The following is a 27,971-nucleotide window of genomic DNA, read 5'->3' as shown; positions in this document are numbered from 1 at the left end:
AGCCCGGGGAACGAACGGGAGGGGTCGGGACAGGACAGGACGCGACGGGACGGGAGGAGAGGGGAGCGGGTCGGTACTCACACGAAGGCGTGATAGACGAAGGCCCATCCGCGGGGCCGCTCCAGCACGTTGTACAGGTAGTTCTGCAGGCGGCGGTACTTGGCGTTTCTGCGGCAGCTCGGTCCGCTGCTGTAAGACAGCGGCTTCCCCAGCAGGCTCATGCGGGCGCCGTGCTTCCCGCGGCGGCCCTCCCGCAGCCCGGCGGGGGCGGCCGCGCCGCCGGTGCCCAGGAGCAGCAGGCCGTCGCCGCGGGCCGCTGAGCTCGTCAGCGCCCTGCCCCGGCCCGACTCCACATCCTTCATGCCAGCTGCCGCGCCACTCTTCACCCAGAGCCCCGCGGAGCCGCCCTCCTCCCCGCCGCCGTGGTTGCGGGGCATGGCATCACCCCGGGCGCCGGAGCGGGCGCCGGGGCCGCGGCGGAGCAGGGCGCGGGCGGCGGCGGCCAGGCACCCCGCGGCAGCAGCCCGCAAGAGGCAGCGGGGGCCGAGGGTCTCCGGGCGGCGCCCGCGGGGCGCGGGGGCGCGGGCCACTTTGGGCGCCCGGCGCGGCGGGCCGGCCTGCGGCAGCTTCGCGGGGGCCCCGGCGAGGGAGCGGGCGCCCCCGCGGGCGCGCTCTCCTCCCGGGCGGCGGGGCCCCGCCGCCGGTCCCCGCAGCGCCGCCCGGCGTGGCTCCGCGGCCCGGGACGGGGAGGAGGGAGGGAGGGCAGCTCCTCGCGGCTCCGGCGGAGAGGCCGCGGCTCGGCGGTGCCCGCCGCCGCCCGCTCCCTCGCTGCCTCCCGCGTCGTTTGGCTCGGCCGGGCCGGGCAAGCTGTTGCTCTCGCTCCGAGCGGCGGCGAAAGTCGGCGAGGCGGGCGGGCCGGCGGGGGCAGGCGGGGGCCGCGCCGCCGGGAGCCTTCGCGTCCCGGGGCGCGAGCGGCAGAGACAGCGGCGGTGCCCGCGGTGAGGAGGGCGGCGAGCGGCCGGCGGGACGCGGCGCCCGCGTTCTACGCGCGCTCCCGGGAAATGTCCATGTAAGTCCGAGAAAGTAACAAAACTGCCGTAAGTCCCGGCGGCGGCGCGGGGGAGGATCGGCCGGCGGCGGGACCCCACTGCGGGCAGGGAGCGCGGCCGGCCCGGGCGGGGCAGCGCAGACGAGCCGCCGGGTGTCCCCCCGAGGGGGCGGCGCGGCCCGGCACGCCGCTCCGGCGCTTCCGCCGTGTCCCGGCCTCGTGCGGCGGCGAGACAGCAGATCCCAGGGGCAGCGGCGGGCCTGCCCTTCCCGCGGGCTCCCCCACGGCTCCCGTCAGCTCCGGCCCCGGCGCGGTGCGGCCGGAGCGCAGCGGTGCCGCCGCTCGGTGCCCGCGCTGCGCCGAGACAGTGATGCTCCCCCTGCCGAGCGCGGCCCTTTTACGCCCCGCCGCATCAAGGTGAGCTTGCGGAAAAAAACACCACCCACCCCGGCACCCGCAGGCGCGGCCGCACCGCGCTGCCCGCCCGGCCGCCGCACCGCGCCCGCTTTGCCCGTGGGTTATCGCCCGTGCCCGGCGGGCGACCCCCGGCCGTCCCCCAACACTCCCCCCGCACCCCGCGGCCGCCTGCTGCGGGCAGTCGCCGCCCGTGCCGCTCCTGGGGCCGCAGCTCGGCAGCGCCGGCCGTCCCCTGGCGATGCCTGAGAGCCCCGCGCTGCCCCGCGGACAGGACGAGCCATCCCCCGGCACTTCAGCACCCACTTCGCGAGAGATAGCTGCACGTCACTGGTTTTGCAGCCTGAGCGCCACGATGTGAAAATGTGACGCTAATTCCTGAAGTGTTAATGAAAAAGAGTAAAGTGTGCGCTAGTGTTAAGCGAAATTCAATCGAAACATTCAGAAACTAATTTGGGGGATTTTTTTCTTTGTGCTGGCTAGTTAGAGGCCAGGCTCTCAAGCTTTGATTAACACACGGTCTTCAACTCCCAGAAAAGAAGAAACTGTAAGACTCATTTCACATTCTGGCAGTGAACATTAACTTGTGCCCCTCCTAATGCAACATGGAGACATCACCAGTACTAAATCATTGCTACAGTGTGTCCAATGCCATTCAGTCGGATGTCTTTATGTCTTTAAATGACAAGTTTGAACTTTTTCCTGTATTCGCTACACTTTCTCTTCCACTGCAGGCCAGTTCAGACAGGAGCTTTCTAACATGTGAAATACAGTGGCCACTCAGACTCGTGATAAGGGATGGCAGAAACAGCACACATGTCAAAACAGATGTTAAGTAGTTGATACAACTATCCACAGAAATCCCATTAATATTTAAGCTTTCCAGTGGCACATATCTACTCTTCTTTCTTTGAATTGTAAATTGGGTTAGTTAATCCTTCATTTACTACTTGTCTGCATTTCCCTGGTTTGATATATGCAAGTGTTTATACTCTTCATTTTTCTCATCCCTATGTACTCATTTACAGCTGAATTGCATGCCTTTACCATCAGCCACTCCTCCAGAACCATGCTTAGATTTAAACTCTAGTAGCCTTAGTCACTTGATTTGAGGGCTGATCTCAAATTCTGGAAAGCCAAACTTCAACTGAGAGCACATAGTCAGTCCAACCCACTGAGCCAGGCCTCTGTCCCAGGGTCACTAAGCCTTGGGCTTTGTTTAATTGCTGGGGTGGGCAATGGCACAGCCCACAGCAGCAAATGTGCATCAGTGTTGATAGGAATGAGGCTTTAAACTAAGGATTGGGCCAATAAACTATGAACATTACTGAACTCCAGTTCCTGATGTACTTTTTGTGATCCATTAAGAAATATTGTTATAATTCTGTGCCCTCTAGTGGTGCTTAAAAACATCAATTAATTTAAATCATCATAAGGAAAACAGTCTGTGATCACAAGTTGAGCCAGTATTGAAATGTAGCCATAGATTCCAGAAGAACTAGAAGCTAACAAAAGTAAAAGACTTAGTGATGAATTATTTCATTTTTTACAGTGTGGGAACAAGTGTATTTTCCCATCTGTTATCTGTTATTAAATAAACCCTTTTAAAAGTATGTATTATGAGAAGACATTTATGCTAATTAATCTAATCCCTACTTGTTCATATGTCAGATAACCACAGCATGATCTGTGAATACAGAGAATTGAATACAGAGACCAGGCAGCTGCCAGCCCTCTGGCAGGTAGAGGGGCTGTGCTGTGCCATGTAACAAAGCTAGTCCTCATCTAAGTATTTATTGCAAAATACAGGTCTGCATTTATAGGACAACAAATTCCCCTGATATTTTGTCTTCAGACTATATAATACCTCCAGAGATGAGTCGTGTGAAATTCTAGCATGTCCGCATGGTCCAAGGTCATCCTGGGTTCAGATGTCAGTAAGAAGATCTACTTGACGAAATCTCCAAGGCAAGAACATCCCAAGGAATCTTGGCTTCTCATGGCTGCAGGTACAGTATATCACACCTGCAGAGGGACAAGGAAAATGGCATGCTAAAGTGCAGCTTCAGAGTCACTATTACCGTGCTTCATGGCAAATATCAACAACATATTCTTCTGGATTTTAAAAGACAGGTTTCAAGATTGCATTGCATTTTCCAAATGTGTACATCAAATGTTACATATCCTGACTTTTGGAAGGGTCAGCTGATACGTATAATCTTTTATGATCAGGAACCAAATGTCACATATATTTGGTATTTTCAGGGTTTTCTTTCCAATGAGTTACTTTTGATATATTGTATTTCATCAGTGTTTCTGTTTTTATTTTAATTAAAGAGAGGAAGCAATTTAAGCAGCAGTGCTAGTCACTTATTCCCTTATTTATAACTTTTTTTTTTCTGACATATGTGTACTTCTTTTCTAAGGCATCTACTAGGGCAGTTTTGGGGTTAGCTACACTAGAATTTTAAGCAAGCCTTCACAATGACTAAGTTTGCAAATAGGTAACAGGAATACAGAAATACACTTGGTTTAATTATGACACAGGGTAGATACTAATGGAAGAAGAACTTTGTTACAGGGTAAAAACAAAGAGGGGAAGGAAGACCAGCCATGTTGGAGGACACTGACCAGAGTTCAGGAGGCCCAGTTCACTGCTTTGCTCCATGTTGCCAGGACAAATAGGATCTGGAGTCTATCCACATCAAATCCAAAGTACCTGAGCATGTAGCTGCCTCAAGTCACTGACAGATGCTTACCAAGCTGATGAAAACCAGCTGAGCACCTATATGCAGCTTTTAATATTTATATAGATTTGAAGAATCTCTCTGTCTTTGTGCCTGAATTACACATCTGTCACAGGGGGTGGTAGCAATTTTTTCACAGAGAGAGGGATTGTTAACATAAATTTATGAAACAGTGTAAGATGCTCAAAAACAGCAAAAGAGGGAACAGTAGAAATCACGAACACACAGTGGCTGTTTGAAGCAGAAAAGCAGCCAGAGTGCAAGCTGGAGGGCCCCCGTAGCAACACCTTGCAAAGGTCGGTTTACTGTGGTATCATGTTTTGAGTTCATTTGAGTTCCTTGTTAATACCCTTTTTCACGTTATATAATAGTGCAAGGTATCATGTATGCTCTAGCTTTGCATGTCTTTGTAAGATTTTTAGCTTTCTGCCTAATTGTATGGAGGAGGGGATAATCATAGCTATTCTTGGTGACAAGTGTACAAGAGGCAGGAATAAGTTTTCAAAGCGCATAGGTGTTAGGAATAATTAATTTATTATGTTGACCTGTTGTGTAGCCTATAATACATGGTATGCACCTCCAGGAAAACCCAAATCAAGCATTACTGTTGTATAATAAACCATGACCAAAATGTCAGATGAGGTGAACAGCATGTTAGGATGCACATTTTATGCTGTCCAGTCAGCACATGGAACATGCTCGCAGCTGTAGTGGGGCTCTGATATTAATATTAAAAATGTTGGAATACATTGCACTAATATTCCAAGATGTTGGGATATTCTCCTGCAAGCTTTTTCACATACATTAAAGAAGCAAGACTGTCAATAGCATGAGGCATTCATACACTGAACTAGCAGAAAAGATGGCTTGCTTCTTTCTCAACTTTGCCTTCTTCATGAGGTCCCATAACCCTGAACTCAAGGGAGTACCTTCAAAAGAAATTTAGTTTGGCATTTCATTTAGGTGTTGATTTTGATGTTAAACTGCTATGAGGTGCTAACTTTGAGGAAGATCTGCCTCCACAAAGACCTGTCCTGTGACCAGACTTTCATTCCAAGCAGTCCATCTCTGTGTTACTACGGGCACAGGCTAAATTAATCAGAAGACTGATGGGTGGCTCACTCACAGTACCCATGCCTACTTGGCTGCAGGTGTGCTAGAAACACATCTGCCTGGTAACTACACCTATAAAAAGCAAGGCCAGTTCCCAAACTGCTAGTAATGGACCCTTCTTCTGCCAGGAGCTGTTTGCTATTTCCCTTCCCTTCCCTCCCTTCTGCCACTTCCTTCCTCTTCTCCCTCTGTGATGCAACTATCTGGACTCCCAAGAAAGCAGTCTGGTGACAAAACAAAGCCATAAGTCTTGAAAGGTGCAAACCCTACCACAGACCACTACCACTCTTTAATCTAGCAAAATAAGTCACGTGGCAAGAAAAGAAAAGAGAAAAATGACAAAACCAAAAACCTGAGTGTATACTGAGAACTGCAGAACAGTTTACAGTCCCAAATTGGGACTATAATACAAATAGAATAGAATATGAATGGGTTTTTTTTCAGATAGAATGGTTTGTTTTCTCAGAATACATACAGAATACATTATTCTCAAATAATACTCCCTGAAATACCTAGAAGTTCTGAAAAAAACATGCCAATCAAAGATATCAATGTTTATTGCAGATTTTATAACCTAACACAGTTTCTACATGTGAAAATAGATCCTTGGGATATTGTCTTCAAAATTGCTTGTTTTCAAGCAGAAGAGTATAATTTGGTTAGCTTGTATGTCAGCAGTTCCTTCCAGAAGGCATGGTAACAACCCACAGCAGACTTGAAAAAATCCTGCAAGGTCAGAATACAGATACTGAGATATTCATCAAAAAGATTTTTTTTTCCAAATTTCTAGTGCAGGAAAGTAAAGATCTTGTTGTTTGGGCTTATTTCTGGTTTCTTTTGGTATGGAGAAAATATTTTGTGAAAGCTTCATTTGATCCCTAGAGTTAGAAAAATTCCTTTAAAACACAGTGATATCTCATCTTAGGCATCCAGAAATGTACCTGAAAAAAGCTGGTGGCAGCTAAAATATCAAAATATATGAGGTGTATCTCATTGGGAGCTTTTCCTTTACGCTACAGTGACCTTCATTATTTACCAAACATGGACTTCTGGACATCTCCTGTCTCTCCATCTCTGCACATCTCTTCCACATGGCAGCTCTGATTTTGAAAATTCCTATCCAACTGTGGCCTAATCTTTGAAGCATTGACATTTTTCGACATTAATATTTTAGAATCACCTTATCTTTTTCTCTTCTGAAAATACAGAGGAGCACCTCAGTCTTCACTTGATTCAACTGGAACTTAATTTGCGTTTATGTTGTTTGTTTCTATATACTAGCTAGTAGATAGTGGAGATGTGCTCACCTTTACTCTCCATGGTCCAAATAATCTAAATAAAAGTCTGTGTATAGTAGCATGGAGAGAGCCAACTGCTTCAGGTGCTCTTGCCTGAGAGTTCTTATTCTTCAGAACTGCTGAACAACTCCAGATGCTTCTCCTGGGCAGCAGAGCCATGTTGAGGCTGGAGGGAATACTCTGACCACTGACCACTGGGACAGGCTGGCAGCATCACTAATTTCTTGTATGGGACACAAGAGGAGATGCTGTCTGTGTGCTTCTGGAGAGTTTAAAAGGTTCTGTGTTTGGTGCCCGGGCTTCTCTGACCCTCCTGTGAAGATGCCAATACACTTCATGTATTATTGAGATGTCCTAGTCCTATCATAGGAGTCTGGTTTCTGCTCTTGAAATAGGACTTAAAATTTTAGGGGCTAAAGCACAGAGTCTACTGTCATCTAAAGTCTTTCTGAAGTTCTAAGAGGGATTTTATACTGTCTAAAGGTCATCAGTAGTTCAATTGCATACAAATGCTCTTGCATCTGAAGTTTTATTTGTAGCATAAATGTAGGACTCAAAACCAAATTATTGAAATTCATTGTAACTGAAGTAACATTCTTTTTAAATTACATTTAATCACTAACCTAATATATTCTGAAGGTGCCTTTTGAAATAAAAAAATTTACTCAATTTTTCATAAAATTGTAAAGGTATTTGGCCTTTTTGATGTGCTGGTTCAAATAATTTGACAGCACCTATGATCCTCAAAGAATTTGAATAAGTTGTGCCCTCTGAGTCACTCGGGTGACATAACAAGAACTTACTCATAAGCTAGAGGCACCAACCACAGAAAGCAGCAATAGATGAGAACTCAGGCAGTGTGTGCTTCCATCAGTGTATCAGAGGACAGGTTGGAAACCTTCAGTAAGGATGGTATGTGTGAGACTCCTCCTTTCTACCAATGTGTTCCTGTTGGATTCAGTGAGATTCATTCCTGTCATGAGGTAAACCACAAAGAGATGGAGGCAAGTTCGTCTAAGGCCGATAGGAACTCCTGTTGGATGAGTAAAGACACTCAGTTGGAGCTGTTGGAACCATAGCACTTCAGAAAAGAATACCTTCTTTCGCTTCTACAGGCATGGTTAGGCACTTAAATATGTTCTTAAATCTAATCCTCAAGCATGCACTTCAGAAATCTTAATCAGGAGAAAGGTGAAAAACAAGAAAGGAAATGTTAAGAGGAATCTAGGTGATCTAGTGAGGCTGCAAGACAGGAACAACAGTGAGAGAATTTACAACAGATAAGCAGGAATCGTAAACACGGGGAATGAGATGATAGTTCAGAACAGGGTTTTTCCCCACAATGCTCAAAGGGATGATCTAACAGTATCACTAGAGAAAGGTTGGAAGTAATTATTTCACTTCAAAGTGGAACAAAATTAAAGCTGTGATAAATCTAAAGCTATCTTGTTTTATGTATCCGCATATATCATTGTCTGCAAGGAAACATAGGAGCCAAAAGTGGGTTTTAATATCCTTGTAGGGCTGGGGAGAGGATGATTAAATGCTATAGACCAGACTTACTAGGCAAGTATTTGCATGAAAAACAAGATGTACAAATACAGGTATAAGGAAAAACCCACCCAAAAATATTTTACCATGAGGTGATCAGACACTGGCACAGGTGCCCATTTAGGCTGTGAAATCTCTGTCCTTGGAGTTTTTCAAAGTTTAGCAGGCCTCAAGGAACCTGACATAAACTTGCGTTGGGCAGGTTGAAGTAGATGACCTCTAGAAGTTCTTTCCAATCTAAAATATTCCATGAGTCTAAATGACCTTGGGCAATGAATACTTTATGACCTACCCTGTGAAATAAAAACCCATTGATCAGTTTGACCTGGTCAATACTCTAAGGACACATAAGCATCTATCACTGCTGATACCCTGCCCCTGCTGCAAAATCACAAACCTTACGTGCAGGGGGCAGAGGGTTGAAAGGATAGCAGTGGTATCTGCCTTTGGTGTAATAGCTCCTCCAATTGCCTCTCTAAAAAGGAGAGAGGAGCAGAGAGAATGACTGGAGAATGAGCAGGGAGAGGCATCACAGTACAGTCCCATGCAAGCATAACCCTGAAGAGCAGCACAAGACCAGGTGCCTGCCCTGTCTCTACCATGGGTCCTGACTCCCTGCAGCCCATTGACTTCCCATTCCTTTCTCCAGACCTCCCTGCCATAGCAAACATCCTTCCTTTTTTCATCTCCTTCTTTTCCTTGTGAGATGGTTTGAACTTGGCTGAAATTTTTGCAGCATGATTTTCAGTATCAAGATATTGTGGGCGATGATTTGTTTGAAACCTTATTATCTACAAATAAAAAAAATCATTAAATTTTTTTATAAGGGACTGGTTATTTTAATTGCCCTACATAGTGGACCATTTAAAGAAAGCATTGAGTGCTTCCAATTTGAATATCATGTTTTTGTTAACATTTCCCTGCTAGGGTGTTGAAATCTCTAGCCCTTTTTGAAAATCCTGATCAAACTTTACCTCTGGTTAATAGGACATTCCCATTAAACCCATTTATGTTGTTTAATTTAAATAGAGGTCAAATCCTGCCTCTATTTTGTTATTCTGCCTTAAGATTTTATTCTGCAGGGAGGCTCATTGGTTCCAAGTAATGAGAAGAAGAAAACTACCAGCTCAAGTTGATGATACCATAAATGCTTGGAATGAAAATTAAACATTATTATTAGCAACTTTCAGCAGGGTTTAAAGTGTTGAAACTTAACCTTGTCATGTGGATCCCTACCACTTAACTTTAATGAGTAACCAGTAGCAGTAGAGTTTCCTATATCGTGTGTGCAGTAGCTGCTGAAGAGAGATATGACATATTATCTAGATTGGTTTATAGAAGCAGCTATCCTATCACTGCCATAAAGAAGGAAACTAGAAATTTAAGCCACTATCTTCTAAAAGGTTCACTATAAAACTATGGTTCTAAAATTGCTTTTATAGTGTAAAGATCATGTACTAGAAGCAAAACTCTTACATATTTCAAAAAGAAACGATGGCCTAAGTGATAAGCATGGGTGGTAAGTAAAACCAACAAGCTGCCTTTATAACTCAGTCATAAATGGTTATCATAATTACTATATCTTCTTTATGTTAGATACTGATAGAAAACCTTGGTTTCATTTTCTTTTCTTCTTTAAAATGTTTCACAGAGCATTTGGAGCAGAATAGAGGAATAGCTGAAAGCTTAGAGATGAGTGTTTTGGAACATTTTGCAGAGCACACTGTCTGGGGCCATAAACACACGATTCAGTTGTAACCTAAAATATCTTATTGAAGTTGGTCTTTCCATTCACTGCCTCTTTCCATATTTAAATCCATACAGATAAGGATACCTCTCCATTTCCAGAGTGAATCTGTACACTTGAGTAGCGCAACAGTGGAGGCAGTTTCCTGCTGAAACAAATGGGCTTTGGAAAGTAATAAACATTTTATTGCTTATTTCTGCTCAACAGACAAGGAATTACCAATTTTATTTTCAAAAGAGGGGAGTATTTGCAACACTTAGGACAATTTTGGAAGACCAACGTTACTTTAGACCTCAAGTAATTTTGATTAGAATCTTATTCCCTGTTACGAAAAACAAACAGGTTTTTTTTCATTAATATGGTATGTGACAATATTTTTTGCACATTACTTTTGGTTGAGGAGCCTCATTAAGGGCATTTTGGGTTCATGCACCACATTTGTTAGTAGTAATAATTTCCACTGTGTAACCTTACCTTCTCTTGCATAATTATTTGCTGCCCACTGAAGCGGCACATTCTCTTCCTAAAGCACATCTTTGAAAGCAAACAATGTGCTTTTTGAAAGGCAAAAAAATTACAGTAAAACACACATTGTGGAGATGTTCCACAACCATGAAGACACGAAACATTTAATTTCACTCAAAGACATCCCAACCGTCTGCTTTAGAAAGCTAGAGATGGTAAACTGAGAAGCTGTGGGGAGGGATAGGAAAGAAAACCAGCGGCCCTAAATCCATCTGTATTTGACACCGTCTTTAGAGCTGTGATGCTGCTGGGTGAACACTTGCAACCGAGCGCGGGGCCGAAAGCATCTTCCGTGCGCTCCGCATCCTCCGCAACGCGCGGCCCCGGGGGTGTCCCGACCCGTCGGACCTTGTTCGGGGGGCGGCCGCGGGGGCCCGGGGGGCTGCCGGGGGCCGGGGCCGTCAGTAGCTCGGTGCCCTCAGCAGGTGGCAGTGGCGTCCCGCGGCGGGCCGGCTGCGCGGACCCCTCGGCTCCCGCCCGCGGGGCTCCGCGGCGCGGAGCGGCTGCAGCGGGGCCCGCGGAGCGGCGTCTCGGGCCGACGGCGGGACACGTCCTGCTGCCCCGCTCATCCCCGCAGGCAGCGTGGGTATCGTAATAAATGTGAAGTAATTCCTCAAAGGAATTTCAAGGAAAAATTGATGCAATCAGAAAAAAACAAAAAAACCAAAACCACCTAACAAAAAAGCAACCTAACCCAAACTAACCCCCCCCCCCCCAAATAACTTATCACGAAAAACGCCACAACCCCTACAAAACAAATCAAAAGTATGGCTCCCTCTCCATTCGGTCCTTTCACCAGCATGTCTGTGACTGGATTTATGTGTAAATTATGGTAAAAACATCATTGGAAAAGGCAAGAGTTTTTGGTAAATTTGGTCAACATGAATTTAATGCTGCTATGGTTCAACACTTCTGTGGCTGCTTACACAATGATTTACCAACATTGCCAGTCTTCAGCTACTACCTGAAGGGAGAGGATATGTAAAGAAGTATCCATGTAAACATATGCTGAACAATTACATTACATTACATTTCAGACAGGGAGTTCCTTCTTTATTTAAAGTTCCAAAATATTAATCATATGAATGTGTTAAGTTTATAAAAGCACAATGAAAGCTGTGTTTGTTTTTCTTTTTGACGGTATTCATAGGGTTCTGCAATACCATTTGGATGGGTATCTGATGTGTTTTAAAGCAGTCTTAAGGTTAACCTCTTTTTGATCCTGGTCCTTTCTTTCCTTTCCTTTCCTTTCCTTTCCGTTCCTTTCCTTTCCTTCCTTCCTTTCCTTTCCTTTCCTTTCCTTTCCGGTTCCTTCCTTCCTTCCTTTCCTTTCCTCTTCCCTTCCCTTTCCCTTCCCTTCCCTTCCTTCCTTCCCTTCCTTCCCTTCCCTTCCCTTCCCTTCCCTTTCCTTCCTTTCCCTTTCCCTTTCCCTTTCCTTTCCCTTTCCCTTTCCTTTCCCTTTCCTTTCCCTTTCCTTTCCCTTTCCTTCCCTTTCCCTTTCCCTTTCCCTTTCCCTTTCCTTTCCCTTTCCCTTCCCTTCCCTTCCCTTCCCTTCCCTTACCCTTCCCTTCCCTTCCTTCCCTTCCCTTCTCTTCCTTCCCTTCCTTCCCTTCCCTTCCCTTCCCTTCCCTTCCTTCCTTCCCTTCCCTTCCCTTCCCTTCCCTTCCCTTCCCTTCCCTTCCCTTCCCTTCCTTCCCTTCCCTTCCTACCCTTCCCTTCCCTTCCCTTCCCTTCCCTTCCCCTTCCCCTTCCCTTCCCCTTCCCCTTCCCTTCCCTTCCCTCTTCCCCTTCCCCTTCCCTTCCCCTTCCCCTTCCCCTTCCCCTTCCCTTTCCCTTTCCCTTTCCCTTTCCCTTTCCCTTTCCCTTTCCCCTTCCCTTTCCCCTTCCCTTTTTTTTCCCTTAATAACTACCACTAATTATTATACATTAAAAGGATTGGAGTTTGCAGGAACAATTGCTGAATTGAGTTTATTTAAGTAGTACTCATCTAAATAAGGGTAGTTGAGATGCTTGTCCAGATTCTGTTCCCCACTGTGTCTGTGCTAGCTTCAGTGGAATGACATCAGTAATAAATACCACTCATTATTTTTTGTTATTTTAGGGGGTTTTATAACACATGTGGTTCTCTAGTTAAGAGAGAATAAGGCAAGGGTAATGGAGTGTTGATTTTTGTAGGTTACATTTATTTGCTAGCTGTTTATGAATTATGAAAATAGCTATTTTTGTCTATTTGGCTCATTTGCATATACTATCTGATGGTTTTCTGCTTATTTTCAGAACCTGTGTATCCTCTACTGAAAACTGTGGCATTTTTGGGCACTCATCTGCTGGCTGGTAAATTATTTCAAGTGGGACACCATTTTTTAAAAAAAATGGTAGTCTTGTGATTTGGGGCCTCAGGCAACTAGGAAATCATACATATTTTATGGGGGAAAGAACAAATTTTCTTCATTGACAAGCACTTCAGGAGCCTATTTCTGGAATCCCCAGAGGCATATTGATTGACAGTTCCTCTTCACCTGATCACTGATGATGATTCATTTCAAGACAGAGGAGGAAGTAAGCAGGAAGCAGAGAAAGGAAGGAGGCGCAGTTTTGGGAGTTCTGTGTATCCCTCCGAGGTTCTGTGCGTTCCATCAGAGAGGACCTGCTGCTGGTTTCCATGGCTGCACTGCTCTGTTTGCCTCCTGCAGCATTCAATAGCACCTAACTTTTGTGTATTCTAATTGCTTCCCACTGGAGAATATTTCCAGGCTTTTGCTTTTTTTAAGGTCAGGTTCTATCCCTGGCTTTAAGTCTTCTCAAACTGATTACTGCAATGCTTTTTCATTAAAATGCATGATCTGATGAAAGAGGCTGGTACAAAGGCAGCAGAGTAGCAGAAGTCTGACTGGTGTTAGGCTGTGGAAATGCAAATTCCTACACATTTTCTGTGTTACACTTTCCAGCTGTCAAACCGTTGCACTAGATCAGATGTTTGCAATTACTTAAAATGAAGTATGCAGCTTAAAGATTTCTCGAAAAACATGAAACTGCAGGTAAACAAACCTAAATTATGAATTTAATATTTACATACACTCCTTCTGCCAGAATAATATAAGGAAGACTAAGCATTTATATTTATTGTTACTTTAAATGCAGTCTTACCTTATAAACCTTTACCACTAGCACATACGAAATATGTTCCTCCAAGATTTTGTCTTTCAATTGTCTGTGTAAGTGTGGGTACCTATGTTATTTCCTCCAATCATCAGAATCTGCTTCTGCTTTGGGAATAATATTTAAAAAAAGAGAGAAGGTCTGGAAGACTTTGTCTCCCTAAGGATCATGGGTTTTGTGATTCCTAATGTGATTATTTCAGGGTCTTGTCATGGAGCTCTGACAAAATGCTTAATAACAATTTTTTTTTTTTACACATAAATATTCCCATATCACTCCTGCGATTGCTACAAGTTGTAGCTCTACTGCACTGCTACACCTTGAAATTTGTTTGTGATTTAAATTCTGAAAAGTTCTATGACTCTATTTACAAGTGCTATAATGGTATTGAATAGCAATTGTCAAATTTGGGGGTTTTTTTTCCTCACTTAAATAGAGAATTTCATGGCATTTATTGATCCCTAAGTTATCCTTCTTTTCTGCAGAAAAGAAGCCCCAAACCCTACTTTTCCTACCCCTAACTTTGCTCAGTTATTTAGAGGGCACAAACTCTTTCCAAGGAGACAGAAAGGCAAAGATACCTACAGGAGATATCTAGAAAGGAGCTTAACTATGAGTGTCCCACCACGTTCCCTCATCTTCAGTAGCTGTGTTACTAAAGGGGTTCAGCATTTGCCATGCTGCCATTTAGCACATTTCTGTCCATTTTGTTCCAGACAGCTTTGTCTGAGTAAAGTTGAGATTTGATACTTGCTTCAGACATTTTGTTCCCTCCTAGAGGCATGCAGGATGGGGCTTGACTAAGCATTTTTCTATGATATGAGAGCATCAGGTTTGTGGCAGGATCACTAGAGGGATTTGCCTGAAGGAAAGCTTTCTCTGGAGGATTTTTAAGAACAATTTAGGATGGAGGGTTTAAAAATAAACAAAGGAAAGGTTAATATTAATATTAAATAATTTTTCTTGAGGAGCTGTGAGCCTTCTGCATTTTTTTTATCAGAAGAGCATTTGTCTAGCTAGTAATTCAGCATGCTGAGGAGTAGAGTATTTGGGACTTTTTATTTCAGCTTTGTTGAAAACTCTGCATTTTATGTACTCTAGTTAATTGCTCAATTGGAAGGCAATGTAGAGCATTGCAGGACAGAACCCAACAATGCACAGCTCTCCTTTTCTAAGCGAGTGGGGAACAGGACCTAAAAGAAACTCAGATCTTGGCTAGAATTGTGTTAGGGTCTCAACTTTAAAGTACTTGTATGGAATGAGTTGAGTGAGAATTAATTGAGGGTTTAGAAAAAGGTAAGATCTTATGAGAAAGCATCAAAGTCAAGATTTTTGTTTTCTTTTGTTTTCTTTGATTTTTTATTAAGATTTCTTGTTTTCTGATTTAACTGCTGCTGATTTATCTTGGATGCCTTGTGTATGAAGGACAGGACAACAATCCATTAGTTTGCTAGGAGCTCAGTGTTTTCTTATCAGCACTGCCTGCAGCCTTCCTGAGCAGATGTGGAGAAATTGCACAGCAGGTCTATATCCCTCATTTTCCCAACTGTAAAATTGGAGTAATAATTTGTTATTTAAGATGATGTTAAATGAGATCCCCATCAATTTTTGGCAGTTTGCTGCCATCATCTTTGAGGTGATTTAACAGCCTATGATTATACACGTATACTCTTCCTCCCTATGCAGAAGCAGGAGTTTGCTTATCTCTTCAGTGATCTACTGCAGATGGAGAGGACTGTTCTCACAGCCAGGATAATTCTGACACGAGAGGCTGTTAGTTAGTGAGATGTTTTTTATATTTGTCATTGTGTAAAATACATCTATTTTAATACATGACTGAGTGTAAAAAAAAATTATTACCACAAGGTAAATCAATTAAATGTTCTTATAACAGGTACACATTTCTAACAGAATATTTGTATTATGTTGGTGTATTGCTCTACAGGGCTAACAAACATCTGTTATTAAACACAACCAATCAAAATCTGACCCAGTCACCCTGTAGATAATTTTAAAATGCCTTAAAATTTTTAATTATGTATCTGTTGAGCACCCCTTAAAAAAAACCTCAACAACAAACAGCCCTGAGTTTGACTTATTGACTAGTTTGATATAATATTTGAATGATTGCAAGCACCTTGTCTATATTTGAACAAACCAAGGTTCTTCTAACACTTTGCTGTTTGTCCCTTTTCTTATCACTCACATGGCACAATGGCCTAAGCTGCCTGGCTTGGGATGTGAGAGGCACAGGAATTTGCCAGATGCACTGTTTTGGGGAGGTAGGATAGAATCCCCAAGTACATCTCTGAGGGACTATGAAGGGATGCAGCAGATTGTGCCTCTGGCCCAGTGTCAGGCTCATGGGTTTTGGTGAGCTGGCCCTCTTAGTTTGCTGTGCCACAGATGCTCAAACACTTCTGCTTTGGCCACTTCAAGTTATATATTACATACCTTTTCCTGTGAACAACGAGGGAATATTAACTTTCAGCTTGTCAGTAGGAACTATTTTGTGTGCAGCACTTCTGACCATTTTACCAGCTGGGAATATGGACCTGAGGACTGGTTTCTGGCCAAAGTTCATTGGCAGGCTACTGGCATACGAGGCTGTTATTATTAGTGTTGTGGAGGAATTACTGAGCAATTTCTTTTGTTCCAAACCACAAACCACATAGGATGGATAGTGTAACACAAAGCATATAGTGCCTCTGCCTTAAAATATCTCTTTTCTATGTTTATTTTTCCAGTGTCTTGGTATTCTTTATTAAATTTGTAGTTACATTTATAAGAGACAGGTGAATTTAGAGTTTTCTGAGTGCAGACCTGCCAATCCAGTGGAGTGCTTCATCTTTTCCTCCCTGGAGAATGCGGTCTGTGTAATTGCCTGTACTGTAGTTTGTTTGTATTTCTCTGGTAGAACTGCATAGTATTAAAAATCAACATGGAATGAGTCGTATATAGGCATAGTTTGTAGTCTGTCCCCACATTTGGTCCAGTAAGGACTGGATGTCAAACTACCAGGTATCAGAATTCCACTACACAAGTACAGTTGCAGCATGAGGGGAAATCTTTCCAATGCCTGAGTGCTATTACTATAATATAGCAGGTCTACTATAAACAGCCAGTTTTGTACAAGTTTCTAATAGGTTCTTCTGATAGTTTTCACTACAGTACTGCAAACTTCTTCTAAAGTAGAATTTATTCCCACCATTAAAAATTCAAAAACACCCCAAACCAACCCAACAACCTCCTCTGTCCCCCAAAAGCCAAACAAACATTCCCAACAAAAACACAAGGAAAAAAGTAGGCATTTCACTTACTATGTAGTTGGGTTTTTTTTTTATTTTCTATAAATGTTGCTTAAATTATTGGTAAAAGAGCTTATGTGCATGTATAGTATATATAAATACTGTCAGAACTTTGTTTACTTAGCTAGTTTATTGGGTAAAACAGAAAAGGGAAATAAATTTGCCGTATACTTTACAATAAGCAGAGACTGAGAAAAAACATTGAGATAATCTCAATTTGTTTATATAGTTTGTGACACAGTTTAAATAAATTTGGTTTTCCTACTGGCAGGCTGATACTCAGCCTGAGAATCACCTATTCTGGGGACATTTGAAACTAGCACTGTACAAGCCCTGATTTATCCCATTTCTTACAGATTTTCAACAAGTCCCGTGTATCCGATTAATCTCTGAAGACAGAAGGGCACAGAGGTTTGCACAGCCACAGTTTGCTTTTGGAAACTCTGCAGTAGGTTCTGATGTCCTCAGCACATTGGCAACTTTCATTTTTCCTGATCAGGAGCTTCATTTGGGCATGTAGAGTTGCCCGAGCCACTCCCTTTCCTGTAAGAAATGTCCTACTGGTAGCATTGTCTGTCATTTGTTACTTCCAGAGGCCCTGCCAGTTATCCTGCCTGGGCATGTCATCCCCTCCCCTTGCCAATGCTCTGTGAATGTGAACAGCTGCCGCAGCAAGAGGGACACCATGGGCTGTCAGTGTTTTAACAGCTGGAGAATGTGCAGGTTTGCTTCTCATCTTTAATGTTGCACACAAGACTACCCCTTGCTGGCAGTAGATGTACGTCTAGGAGGGTGAAACCACAACATCAAGCAGAACATGGACACCTTCTTTGCGTCACATTGTTGGCCATGGTCTGTGTTGCCCTCTGCTGACTCAGAAGTGCTTCCACAGAACCACCCCTGAAAAGGTTTAGGATGAGGACATCAAGTGCATTCCTCAACTGTAGCAATCATGACGGTAAGAAACTTTAAACTGTGCTTAGAGCTCTCTGCCATCAACTCTGTCTTATTGCTGTCATATAGGAGAGGCAAGGTAGCAGGCCATGCCAGCAATTGAGTGGGAAGCTTTTCATCTTCCTTCCTTCCGGCTGGCATCAGACCTTTTCTGGGAAGTACCGGGTGCATGCAATCTGTTAAAGCCAACTGAAAAACAAGATCAGACTTGGTGACAGTTTGGACCATAACTTATCATTACTGTGGCCAAGGGGTCAGGGCATCTGTATCTCTTTGGGAAGTCTGGTCCCTGACAAATCCACTGTGCCACTTCTGAAAAACATAATCTCGCCTTCCCAAAGCCTAAGATCTTTGTTTATTTTGCTTCCATTTTTAGAATAACCAAATTTGACCTATTTCTGTTTCCCTTTCTCTGCTGATGCCAGGGTAACTTGGCAGAGAACCATGGGCAACCACTCTGAGACAGCTAAGACCCATTTTGCACAAGCCAATGACCACTGCATGGTTTGCAGGAAATTTTGAAAGGTAAAAGCAAGACTTGAACTTTTCTCGGGCTTCAAAGGGTAATTTTCTCCAGAAGAGCATCTCCATTTCTTTGGCAGGGTGGATGAGACTTGTCTGAAGAAAATACTCAGACAATGTGTATTCTTTTGTTTCAGTTCTACTCTTCAAGAATTGCTAAATGGAGCCACCAGAGAGAAATGTCTCCGAATTTCAAGCTGACACTCAAAAGCTGCTTGTCTTAAAGCTTTTGCGTCTGTTCACATTTCCAGAGTAGACATCAGAGAGTTATTAGAGGCCATTTCATCTGTAACTCTGGTAACATGTCTGCTCCATAACCTAAGGCTAAGCTAGAACTATGAAGCGAGCAAAAATCTTTCTAAACCACAGAATTTTCTAGGGGCATTTTGATCCCAGTTCTGGAAAATTTGAATATTAATGTGTTTGGCAGATAGAAAAATACATAGTTTCAGATGGATCAATTCTTTCCAATTTAGATTTTTCATACATCTCACATATATCTATATGAAACACAAAAACCAAAGTAAAAAGCCATTGCCATAAGAAAAACTCCATAAGACTTTCATTCAAAGACATAAAAATTAGTTATTTTGACATTGCCAGAGTCTTTTAACCTGTTTTTTTTCCTCACACAAATGAAATATGAGTAAAAAAAGACAAGACATCACAAAACATTTCAAGAGAACTGCACTATGTTAATGAAAACATGTTCTGCTAGTGGTTTGATTATCAACTGTAATCAGAATAGAAGGGCTTGTTTTTGTTAAAATAAAATTAAAAATGAAACTCTTAGGTGATTACAATATACAGCAGCACACAGTTAACTGGCAGGGAGTCTATAATGGCATCTACTTCAGAATTTATTTCTCAAACAGTCATTTATGTTATCCATCAGTCACTGATTTCCCACATACAAAAGATAATTTTTTGTGACTCTCTTCAGCTCTGGCAGAGAAATATGTGAATTTTGAAAGAAATATTTTTAAAAAGGAAAATTTTCTTCTGCTGAGATTAAATACTTCACTGTGCTTTTTTTTTTAATTTTTAGTTGATTTTACTGGAAGTTTGCATTTTTTATACCAGCACATGTAGCTTATTCCACAGAATTTGATGGAATTATGACAATTGCCTGCACATTTGAAGAGCAGGGATTTTACTAAATGAAGGCTGCCAATGCAGTTGCTCTAACAGGCAATTATGCTTCATGAACACTGGATTCTAATTAGAGAAGAACAAGTCCCTGGTAATAGCCCCCTCCTTATACACTGAATTAAAAAGACAACTAATTGGCAAATGTGGTGTGATACTCTATTAAGTACATAATCTTCTTTATCTTTTTAGCCCTGTTATCGTATCCAATTTGCAAATTTGATTTAAAGATATAAAGGACATGAAGATCATTGGACCCACTTGCCCAGTTCTGAAAAACTCGCTTATTGTGTAAGTAAAGAATCAAAAAATAAGTCTGTTTTTCCATGCCATGAAACACCTTTAATATATGACACCTCACTGATGTAACTTACAGAAGTGTAATGTGTAAACAGCAGATTAGGATACTGTAATTAGGGGGTTTTCATTGCATCAAAACATATCTTAATGATTAGTCTTATTATGCAGCCTTTTTTACATATATTAAGTTTCTTTCAATGAAAAACAAAATGATAAAATACACCAGCTCTCCAGACATTCAAATTCTGGAAACCATAGTTAATAAGGACATACAGATATTAATATCATATTACTGTAATTTCTCTACACAGTAAAAATGTTCTTCACATTGAACCCTAGTTTATCCCACACAGGTAAACAAATGAAAAAGAGGTTCAACACTGAACAAAATGCTTCTGGGGAAAATATATTCATCTATTGAAAGGTTAATAAAAAGTAGAAAGACTTTAAACTTATTTTTGCCAGTGCCAGTGGGGTTTTAATGGGTACTAAAGGGCATTGAGGAAATATCAGCATAATTTCTTCTACATCATGAGTGATCTTTCATGACTATTGAATAAAAAATCACGTTCACTGTCACATAGGTATAATATCCAAATAAGACTAATTTACAAGCAGAAGAACACTCCCTTAAAAATGTTCTGAGATCATCTCCAAGTTAGGCCTAAATATAAAAAAACTATCTAATTTCTCTACATGAAAATACAAGATGTGGAATAGCAAGTTAGGATGCAGGAAACAGTAATTTGTTTCTTAGGCTTCCCAGTTAATCTTCCTGCATATAAATATTAATTTCCAGTATTTTCTCATACTTCATTGAACTTTCTTTTCTACAGCAATGATGGTAATTTTTAGTGTCAGGCACTGAATTTATCCTAAAAAGCAGTGTAACTTTCTGTCAGTAATTTCCATCCAAATCCCTGCTGATGTCAAATCCGGCACCAGTTCTCCACAGCTTTTTTGCCCTAAACAACTAATAAACTTTGAACATATTTAAATAATAGTGAAAAATGTGTTTATTAACTCTGGTGCCCTTTCTACTTCCTAAATATTATCCATGTCTTTCTGCAAACAGACCAAGTGACTTGCTGGTGACCAGCCCTTCCACCCTCCATCAGAAAAGCACTACTGCCATCCACAAAGGATGGGAGGCTGTGGGTGGGGCTGTGCACAGAGCTCCCTGCCTTCACCGCCTCTGACTTTGTGGAAATTGTAGCCACCACTTATTTTCAAGCCCAGAAGAAAAGACAGCATTTACAGAAGCCCATCCTCCTGCCCCTCCTCCTCATTTCTCCTCCCTTCTTCTCATTTTCTTCTATTTGTGTCACCTGAGAGAGCATCTCTGTCATCTCCAGGTGGGAATGGTGTCCTGTGCCTGCTGCCAGTGTGCTGCAAACCAGCACTAGAGATAAAGATTGCCAAAGAGGTAATTTATTGGCAGCATGTGCTCAATCAGGCCTTCAGTGAAATATCTTTGAGAGCTAAGTTGCCCCAATTCCTCTGTCTACATGGACTGTTCCTGCTCTTTCCAGAACTGATGCTGTCAGGGAGGTGCTGTGAAGCACCCTGAGCCTCCCAGGTCTTTATGCTGAGAATGGCAACGATTTAATGAAGAGGTGCAAATGGATGCATGAGTGGCAAGGGGTGAGGAGCACCAGAGAGAGAATATGCCTGTCTGTGCATGACCTGCCATCACCCTGCAGATGTTCTGTGGCCTCCATGAAGTAATGAGCTTGGGAAGCCTGAGCCTGCTCCTCTGCAGTTTCTGCTTAGAGGTTAGGGAATAAGCCACCCCTCTGATAACAGTGGCATCTAACAGATGCCTTGCCTGGGGATAACATCTATCTACAAAAGGCAACATTAAAAAGAAAGAAAAATGTCAGTTTGTTATGTATCACTCAATTCTTAAATCATTGAACAAAAATCAGCAGTGATTCAAAGGTTGGTTTAGACAGTTTTCTAGAATTATGCAATGCTTTCCACATCTCATATATATATATATATATTAGATAACTTAGCGTAATATACATTAGATATTATAATTTGTGTACATACACATTATTATAAACATAACACATGCACACACACATTAGCATTCTTGTTAAAAATATGTACAGCCTTTTTATTTATAAAGAATGGAGACTATAATCGAATGTCAGACCCTGAAAAACCCACATGCCAAGGGAATGCCAAGTAATCCACCATCCCTGTTCTATGGCAGGTGGCTTTGAGGGACTACCAGAGGAACCTCATGACAGTGAATCAAACTGACTGTGAAAATTGTAAGTTTTCTTCCTTGGGGAAGTTAAATTTGGATTTTGAATTGCTTACTTGAAGCACAGGGTCTTCAACACACCGTATTTCTGGGTTTGTTTTTCCAATTCCTTTTGCTCCCTATTCTGCATTGCAGACCTTTTGTTTAGAACAGGTAGTGAGGGCTACAGACAGCCCCTGTGGATGTCAAGCCAGTAGCAGACAAAGGCACTGTCTTCTCCAGAAATAGCAGCCAGGTTAGAACTGACTTTTCCTCAAAGCTTTTCATGCTTCTCTTGAATTGGTTCCAGATGCCAGACTGGCTCCAAATCAGGACGCTGAGACTTCCAGCTGGAAAAACAAGCAGAAGAGGACACCCTCATATCCTCATATTCCCAGTCAATTCTTTTATTCATTTATTTTCTATTGATAAGCACCCCCAGCTGCGTGTATCTTCTTCTACCAGATGGAAGCCTGTGTGACTGTTTCAGGCATTGCCCTGCCCTTGCTGCAGGGACAGAACTCCTGTATTTTCATTTCTTATAAAAAAAAATGGTGTACTCAATTTGTATTTTCCTTTTCGACCAAGAAGGCATCTGGGATGCATTGTTGCAATCTGCAATTCTTATTAAAACCATTTATTTTAATGGATACTCAGATGTCAGTCTGTTTAAACACTCAATGCATTTTATTGTTTCCTTTGGATTTTGAACATCTATTAGTTAAAGCTTATATGTGCAAGGAAAATTGTCTTCAGTTGTTAATGACTGAAGACTGTGGTTGTCTTCATTAATGATGATTAAGCCCTTACTTCATGGACTATTTCAATATTTCTAGAACAAAGAAGTGCTCAGTGTAGGAATTCTTTCTCTTGAACTGACCAGCAAAACAGCAATCTGCTTCAAGAGGTGAAATTTTATCCAGAGCGGCAAAAGAGTACAATGTTCTGGTCCTAAGATATAAGAATATATTTCATGCTAAATTATTTGAGGTTTATGATTACTTAAATCATATTCTGTGACTTCTTATGAGGAATGATGCCTTAAGCTTTCATACTTTTTAGATTCTGTGCTGCCTAGGTGTGTAGCTCTGAACTTCACATTGAGTGTTAGTAAGCTCTCTTCACAGAGAAGGTACACAAAACAATCCTTTTCCAGCTTGAGACCAAGGACAACTGTTGCAAGCTTCAGGCCCAAAAAGCATAAACTAATGTGGAATGAAGAGAGAAGACAAGAAAGATGGGACTTCACAACCTGAAGCTGTAACTGGACAATTAACCCCACTATGCAAATGGACAAAGACTTATAAATGTGTGAAACCTCATGATCAGTCATCCCTTTTGTGACCATTTTAGGTCCATCTTGGGTATGGCCCTGGCTGGGCTCTTGTTCTGTCCAAGGTGCATCCTTCTAAGGCCTTTCAATAAATTCCTACTTTCTTCTCTTAGCTTTAGTCTCTGTTCCAGGCCAGCCTCTCAAGGCATCAGAAGAACTAAAATTTTACTTAAAATCGGGAATTACAGTAAGGGATAGATTATTATATTTTTTTGAGGGGGATGTGTTCCATCTGCAAAGGAATCACAGCTAGTGTTTGCCAGAGCTGCCCTCCAGCTCCCATGGCAGCAAAAATGTCAGCTAAGGTGCCCGCATCAGCAGAAGTGGGAAAGACAGCAGGATCCATAACACACAGAGTTCAGTGGAAGGATTACTATAGCAGATTGAGGAATCTAACCTTGCAATATTTGCTGGGTACAGCATGATATAGATGACTTTTTTCCCTTCTTAGCTTTATTTTCTTTTTCTTTCCCCACTGTACCTTCAAGGCACTTAGAAATAACTTAGTGCTGGGAATTTTTTATGTTTTTTGCTTATACAAAATACGTCTTTATTGCTTTTCTACCAAAAGTAATAACATAATCCAAGTGGTTTCAAAATAACCCTACAATATCTGTTCTGAAGGAAAAATATTTACCTAAGGCAATTTGTTTGGGAGTCTTTAAAGTGTCCTCTGGACATTATTACTATACAACCCCTAGTAATTTTCTGTAAGGGTGTTAGATGTTTCCCCTCTTCTGTGTTTGAGGTGGTCATCCGACTTCAGACTGATAACTAAATTAAGAAGACTTAGGTATTTTTAATAATTTTTGGGTGAAAATTAATTGAGTGTAACTCAAAGAAGAGAGATTAATTGAGGCCTTTTGAAATATAAATAAGTGCTGTTAAAAAAAAGAAAGTGATATGACAGTTCTTTTAGAAGTCATGAAGATGAGATCACAGTCTTCAAAGTGTATTTAAGTGTTTTCACCAAAATATTCTGCTGTTGGTTAAAATAGGTATCTAATGCTAAAGTTGTTTTGCCACAATTGCTTGCATGTTTTTCCCTAAGAAACTGTCCACAGATTGAATTGGTAGAAGCTGATGTGCATTTCTTTTCCCAGGATTGTGGCTGAATAATGTATTAGAGTGTTTTTCCTGACCTAGGTGGTACTATAGGTCTTTTCATGGAATGAAATTGCAGATGAACTTGTCTGACCATCTCACCCTGACATTTAGAAACAGAAATCTATGTTTGGAAGTTTTGCTGCCACTACAAAAACCTGAAGTAGGCAATTATCCCTCTTGAGATGACGAACAGGATTATGATACCTATTTCTGAAACCTCTTTAGGAGCTAAGTGTTGGGTTGTTACTAAACACATAATACTAGTATTGCATCCAGATCATCAAGTATGATAAATAATCATAAATGGTATTTATAATTGAGCTTTGCTATTTCTCCTCATACCTGTGTACAGATACTGGTATAAAGATACCTGTATATAGATACACTGTTTTCAGTAACTCTGAAAGACAATTTGGTACCTACAAGAAGAACACAGGCATGAGCTGACATTTTAATCTGGCCTCACAGTGTAAAGGAATTTCAACTATCCCCAAATATCAGCAACTTACAAACTTGATTTGTCCTACAAGTAAGAGTGGGCCATCCAAACTTCTTATTAAAACAAGAGTGTAATGCCATTCTTATTTTTTTTCTTATAATTTTGGGAGGGAACTTACTTTAGATGTTTTTTAACAGAATTTTAATATCTCTCTTTCATCTTTGACAGTAACTCTCTCCTGCCTTGCTCTTCAAAACCCACATCATCCTGCCCTTCTTTCATCTACTTTTGAATACTACCATCTGACAGAAAAAAATCCAATAAAGGTCACAACAGAGTCACAAATCAATGAGATCTTTGGGAATGATGCAAGATAAGTCATTGTCTTTGTGCTTCAGGTTGCACTGTCAGAACCTCCTGAGTTCTTCAACACCATTTGCAGGGGTGGCAGTGAATGGTGGCTGCCAGACATCATGGGCAGCCACAGGGAAGGGGCTTCAGCTCTGTCAAGACCAGTAGTTTCTGCTGCTCAGCCCATGTACATTTGTGTGCTAGGCACCAACAGCTCTCACCTTAGCCATGTTGTGAAGAAATGCCTTTCCTACAACTCTTTCCCTTTCTCTCCATGAAGTAAGTCACACTCTTGGTGCATTAAGGAAAAAAGCCATCCAAGTCCAATTCTTTACAAGTAATTTTGTTAGCTGTGATTCAATGTTAGGAGACCATTCACAACTTTCTAGAGAAAAAGTCCACAATGCAGAAAACACAAGAAAAATGCTTTTCAGAATTTGTTCTGCTGCATAAATGTTTATTGAACAATATCTTCCCATTGCTACTTTTGTATTGTACTTTTGTATACTTTTGTATATTGATAGATGGGAGTGATGTTTAAAAGTGGTTTTCAACATTCCCCTAAGAGAAAGATTAAGCTGTTAAAAATTATTTGGTCTGTTCACTTTTCTTAAGGCATTTGCTATGGAAAAATAAATTGGTTAGTTCTTTGGGAATAAAAGTTGGTTGTTGAGACATTATCTTCAGCATCTTAGTAATAATTATAGCTTTAAAACACATATCTGATATATATCTAGTCAGATATGGCATTGGCTTACAACACCTAAGATGTGGATATATTTTAGAGGCTCCAAGTAGCTTACATGGTTCTGACCCTAACTATTCCCCATTTCAAGATAGACTGCATAATAAAAATGTCCAGATGTGATCCTCTCCCATCTCAACCAGTTTTTCAAATTGCGCCAAAATTCAAGTTTCAGTGAAAAGTGATATTTGAAATTTTAATAATCGTTGAGTTTTGACCTGTTAGCATAAAAATCTTGGCAGGCCTAGCTGGGTATTTCTAGCATCCTGAAGAGCAAAACATGCTTGAGGTGACTCTGTGCCTACCCCACAATGTTTCCACCTCCTGTGTCTGGCACATGCCATTCCCTCAGCTCTCAGCAATGCCGTGTGAACCCTGTAACGGTGCCAAGGGCACTGCCATGCTCTTCTCAGCACATGTGGCAGAGAGGCTTTGCCAGCCAGCCTGCCCCAGGGCTTCTGCTGCCATGTGGCCAGACCTCTTCCTTCCTGGAAGTGTCAGTGTGCTCCCCGCTCTGTTTTCCAGGGACACAGCTGCTGCTGAGCTGCAGGAGAAGTGTGGGAACCCATGACAGCCAGGATCAAGAAGGACATGGAGCCTGCAAGAGGGACTCTGCTATGGGACCTTGCATGGAGGGCTCTTGGTGCAAGGCTTTTGTATGGCTCTGGCTAACTCTACAGCCCACCTGACTCCCAGCAAATAAATGCACATGAAAATCCACTTTGTTTGAAAGGAGGATAATGGTGCACTGCCTTTGGCACAGCTCTGGCTAAGGAGTGATTTCTTCTAACCCCAGTGTGACATGCAAGGTAAATTGCTGTGTTGGTTTTGCAGGGCCTGGTTTTTGGTAGCGGGGGAGCCACAGAGGTGGCTTCTGTTAGAAGCTGCTAGAAGCTTCCACCATGTTCAGCAGGAGATGGACATGCTGCTGAAGGAAGCGGGGCCAATTAGAGAGGTTGGCAATGCCTCTGTGATAATATTTTCAAGAAGAAAATCAAAACAAAGTGGGCACGCACAGATTTTTTTCTAGTCAGAGAAGAGGAGGAGGTGAGAGCATGTGAGGCAAACAACATGGTGACACCAAGGTCAGTGGAGAAGGAGGGGCAGGAGGTGCTCCAGCTCCAGAGCCAAGATTCCTCTGCAGGCCATGGTGAGACCATGGTGAGGCAGCTGTGCCCCTGCAGCCCTTGGGGATCCATGGGGGATGCAGAGATCCACCTGCAGCCCACAGGGAAGGTGCCCACACCAGAGCAGGTGGATGCCTAGAGGATGCTGTGGTCCAGTGGGAGACTCAGTGGAGAGAGAGAGCCCTTGATTCCAGGCTGAAGCAGCCTGTCCTTGGAGGACTGCACCTCATGGAAGAGAGACTCATGTCACAACAGGTTTAGGAGGACTGTGTGCCCGTGGGGGGGAATCACTTTTGCAGCAGGTGAGGTCTGGCTGCTGCTCGTGAGAGTGGACCCACACTGGAGGAATTCATGGAGAACCGCCTCCTGTAGGAGGGACCCCATGGCCTCACAGGGGAAGGACTCCTCTCCCAGAGCAGCAGAAGAAATTCTCGGTGATGAATTGACCTAACCCCCATGCACTGTCTCCCTGTGCTGTCAGTGGGAAGGGGGATGGGGGTTGGGAAAAGACAAAGTGTTTTAAGGGCTTACTTTACTTCTCATTATCCTCCTCTGACTCTGCTAGTAATAAATTCACTTTGTACCTTTAAGCTCAGCCTGTTCTGCTCTTGAAGTGTTTTCTCCCAGCCCTTACCTCTACTCATGAACCATTGTTAGTTTTTTTTCTCTCCTTTGCCCAGCTATGGCAGGGAAGGCTCAGTGAGTGGCTTTCGTGGGTGCCTGGTGTTTGGCCAGTGTCAAACCACGACAATTACACATTCTTTGTGAAAATTAGGTGAG

General features: G+C 42.6%; 1 protein-coding gene and 1 long non-coding RNA gene across 8 annotated transcripts in view; one reads left to right on the top strand and one right to left on the bottom strand.

Annotated features, from left to right (window-relative positions):
* Window positions 1–1,435, bottom strand: part of KCNQ5 (potassium voltage-gated channel subfamily Q member 5) — a 278,519-nt gene extending 277,084 nt beyond the window's left edge. For all 3 annotated transcript variants that reach the window (XM_038131410.1, XM_038131411.1, XM_038131412.1), the window contains exon 1: window positions 82–1,435. In XM_038131410.1, coding sequence (XP_037987338.1) covers window positions 82–437 — 356 coding nt within the window. In that variant the 5' untranslated portion in view covers window positions 438–1,435. The remainder of the gene's footprint in view (window positions 1–81) is intronic.
* LOC119698817 lies at window positions 931–27,762 on the top strand. 5 transcript variants are annotated; one of them, XR_005256274.1, is made up of 8 exons: window positions 931–1,069; window positions 3,318–3,471; window positions 12,721–12,777; window positions 17,267–17,455; window positions 18,290–18,389; window positions 19,728–19,826; window positions 22,057–22,117; window positions 22,400–23,592. It is a non-coding gene; the product is annotated as an uncharacterized LOC119698817 (long non-coding RNA). The 5 variants fall into 5 exon arrangements; XR_005256273.1 differs by having other exon boundaries at window positions 17,267–17,868; XR_005256276.1 differs by lacking the exon at window positions 22,400–23,592 and adding an exon at window positions 26,590–27,762 and having other exon boundaries at window positions 17,267–18,389.
* Window positions 27,763–27,971: the final 209 nt, after the last annotated feature.

Source organism: Motacilla alba, chromosome 3 (assembly GCF_015832195.1).
Source record: "Motacilla alba alba isolate MOTALB_02 chromosome 3, Motacilla_alba_V1.0_pri, whole genome shotgun sequence".
Lineage (NCBI taxonomy): Eukaryota > Metazoa > Chordata > Aves > Passeriformes > Motacillidae > Motacilla > Motacilla alba.
Note: the sequence above shows the minus strand (reverse complement) of the source record. Positions and strands in the feature narration are given on the sequence as shown.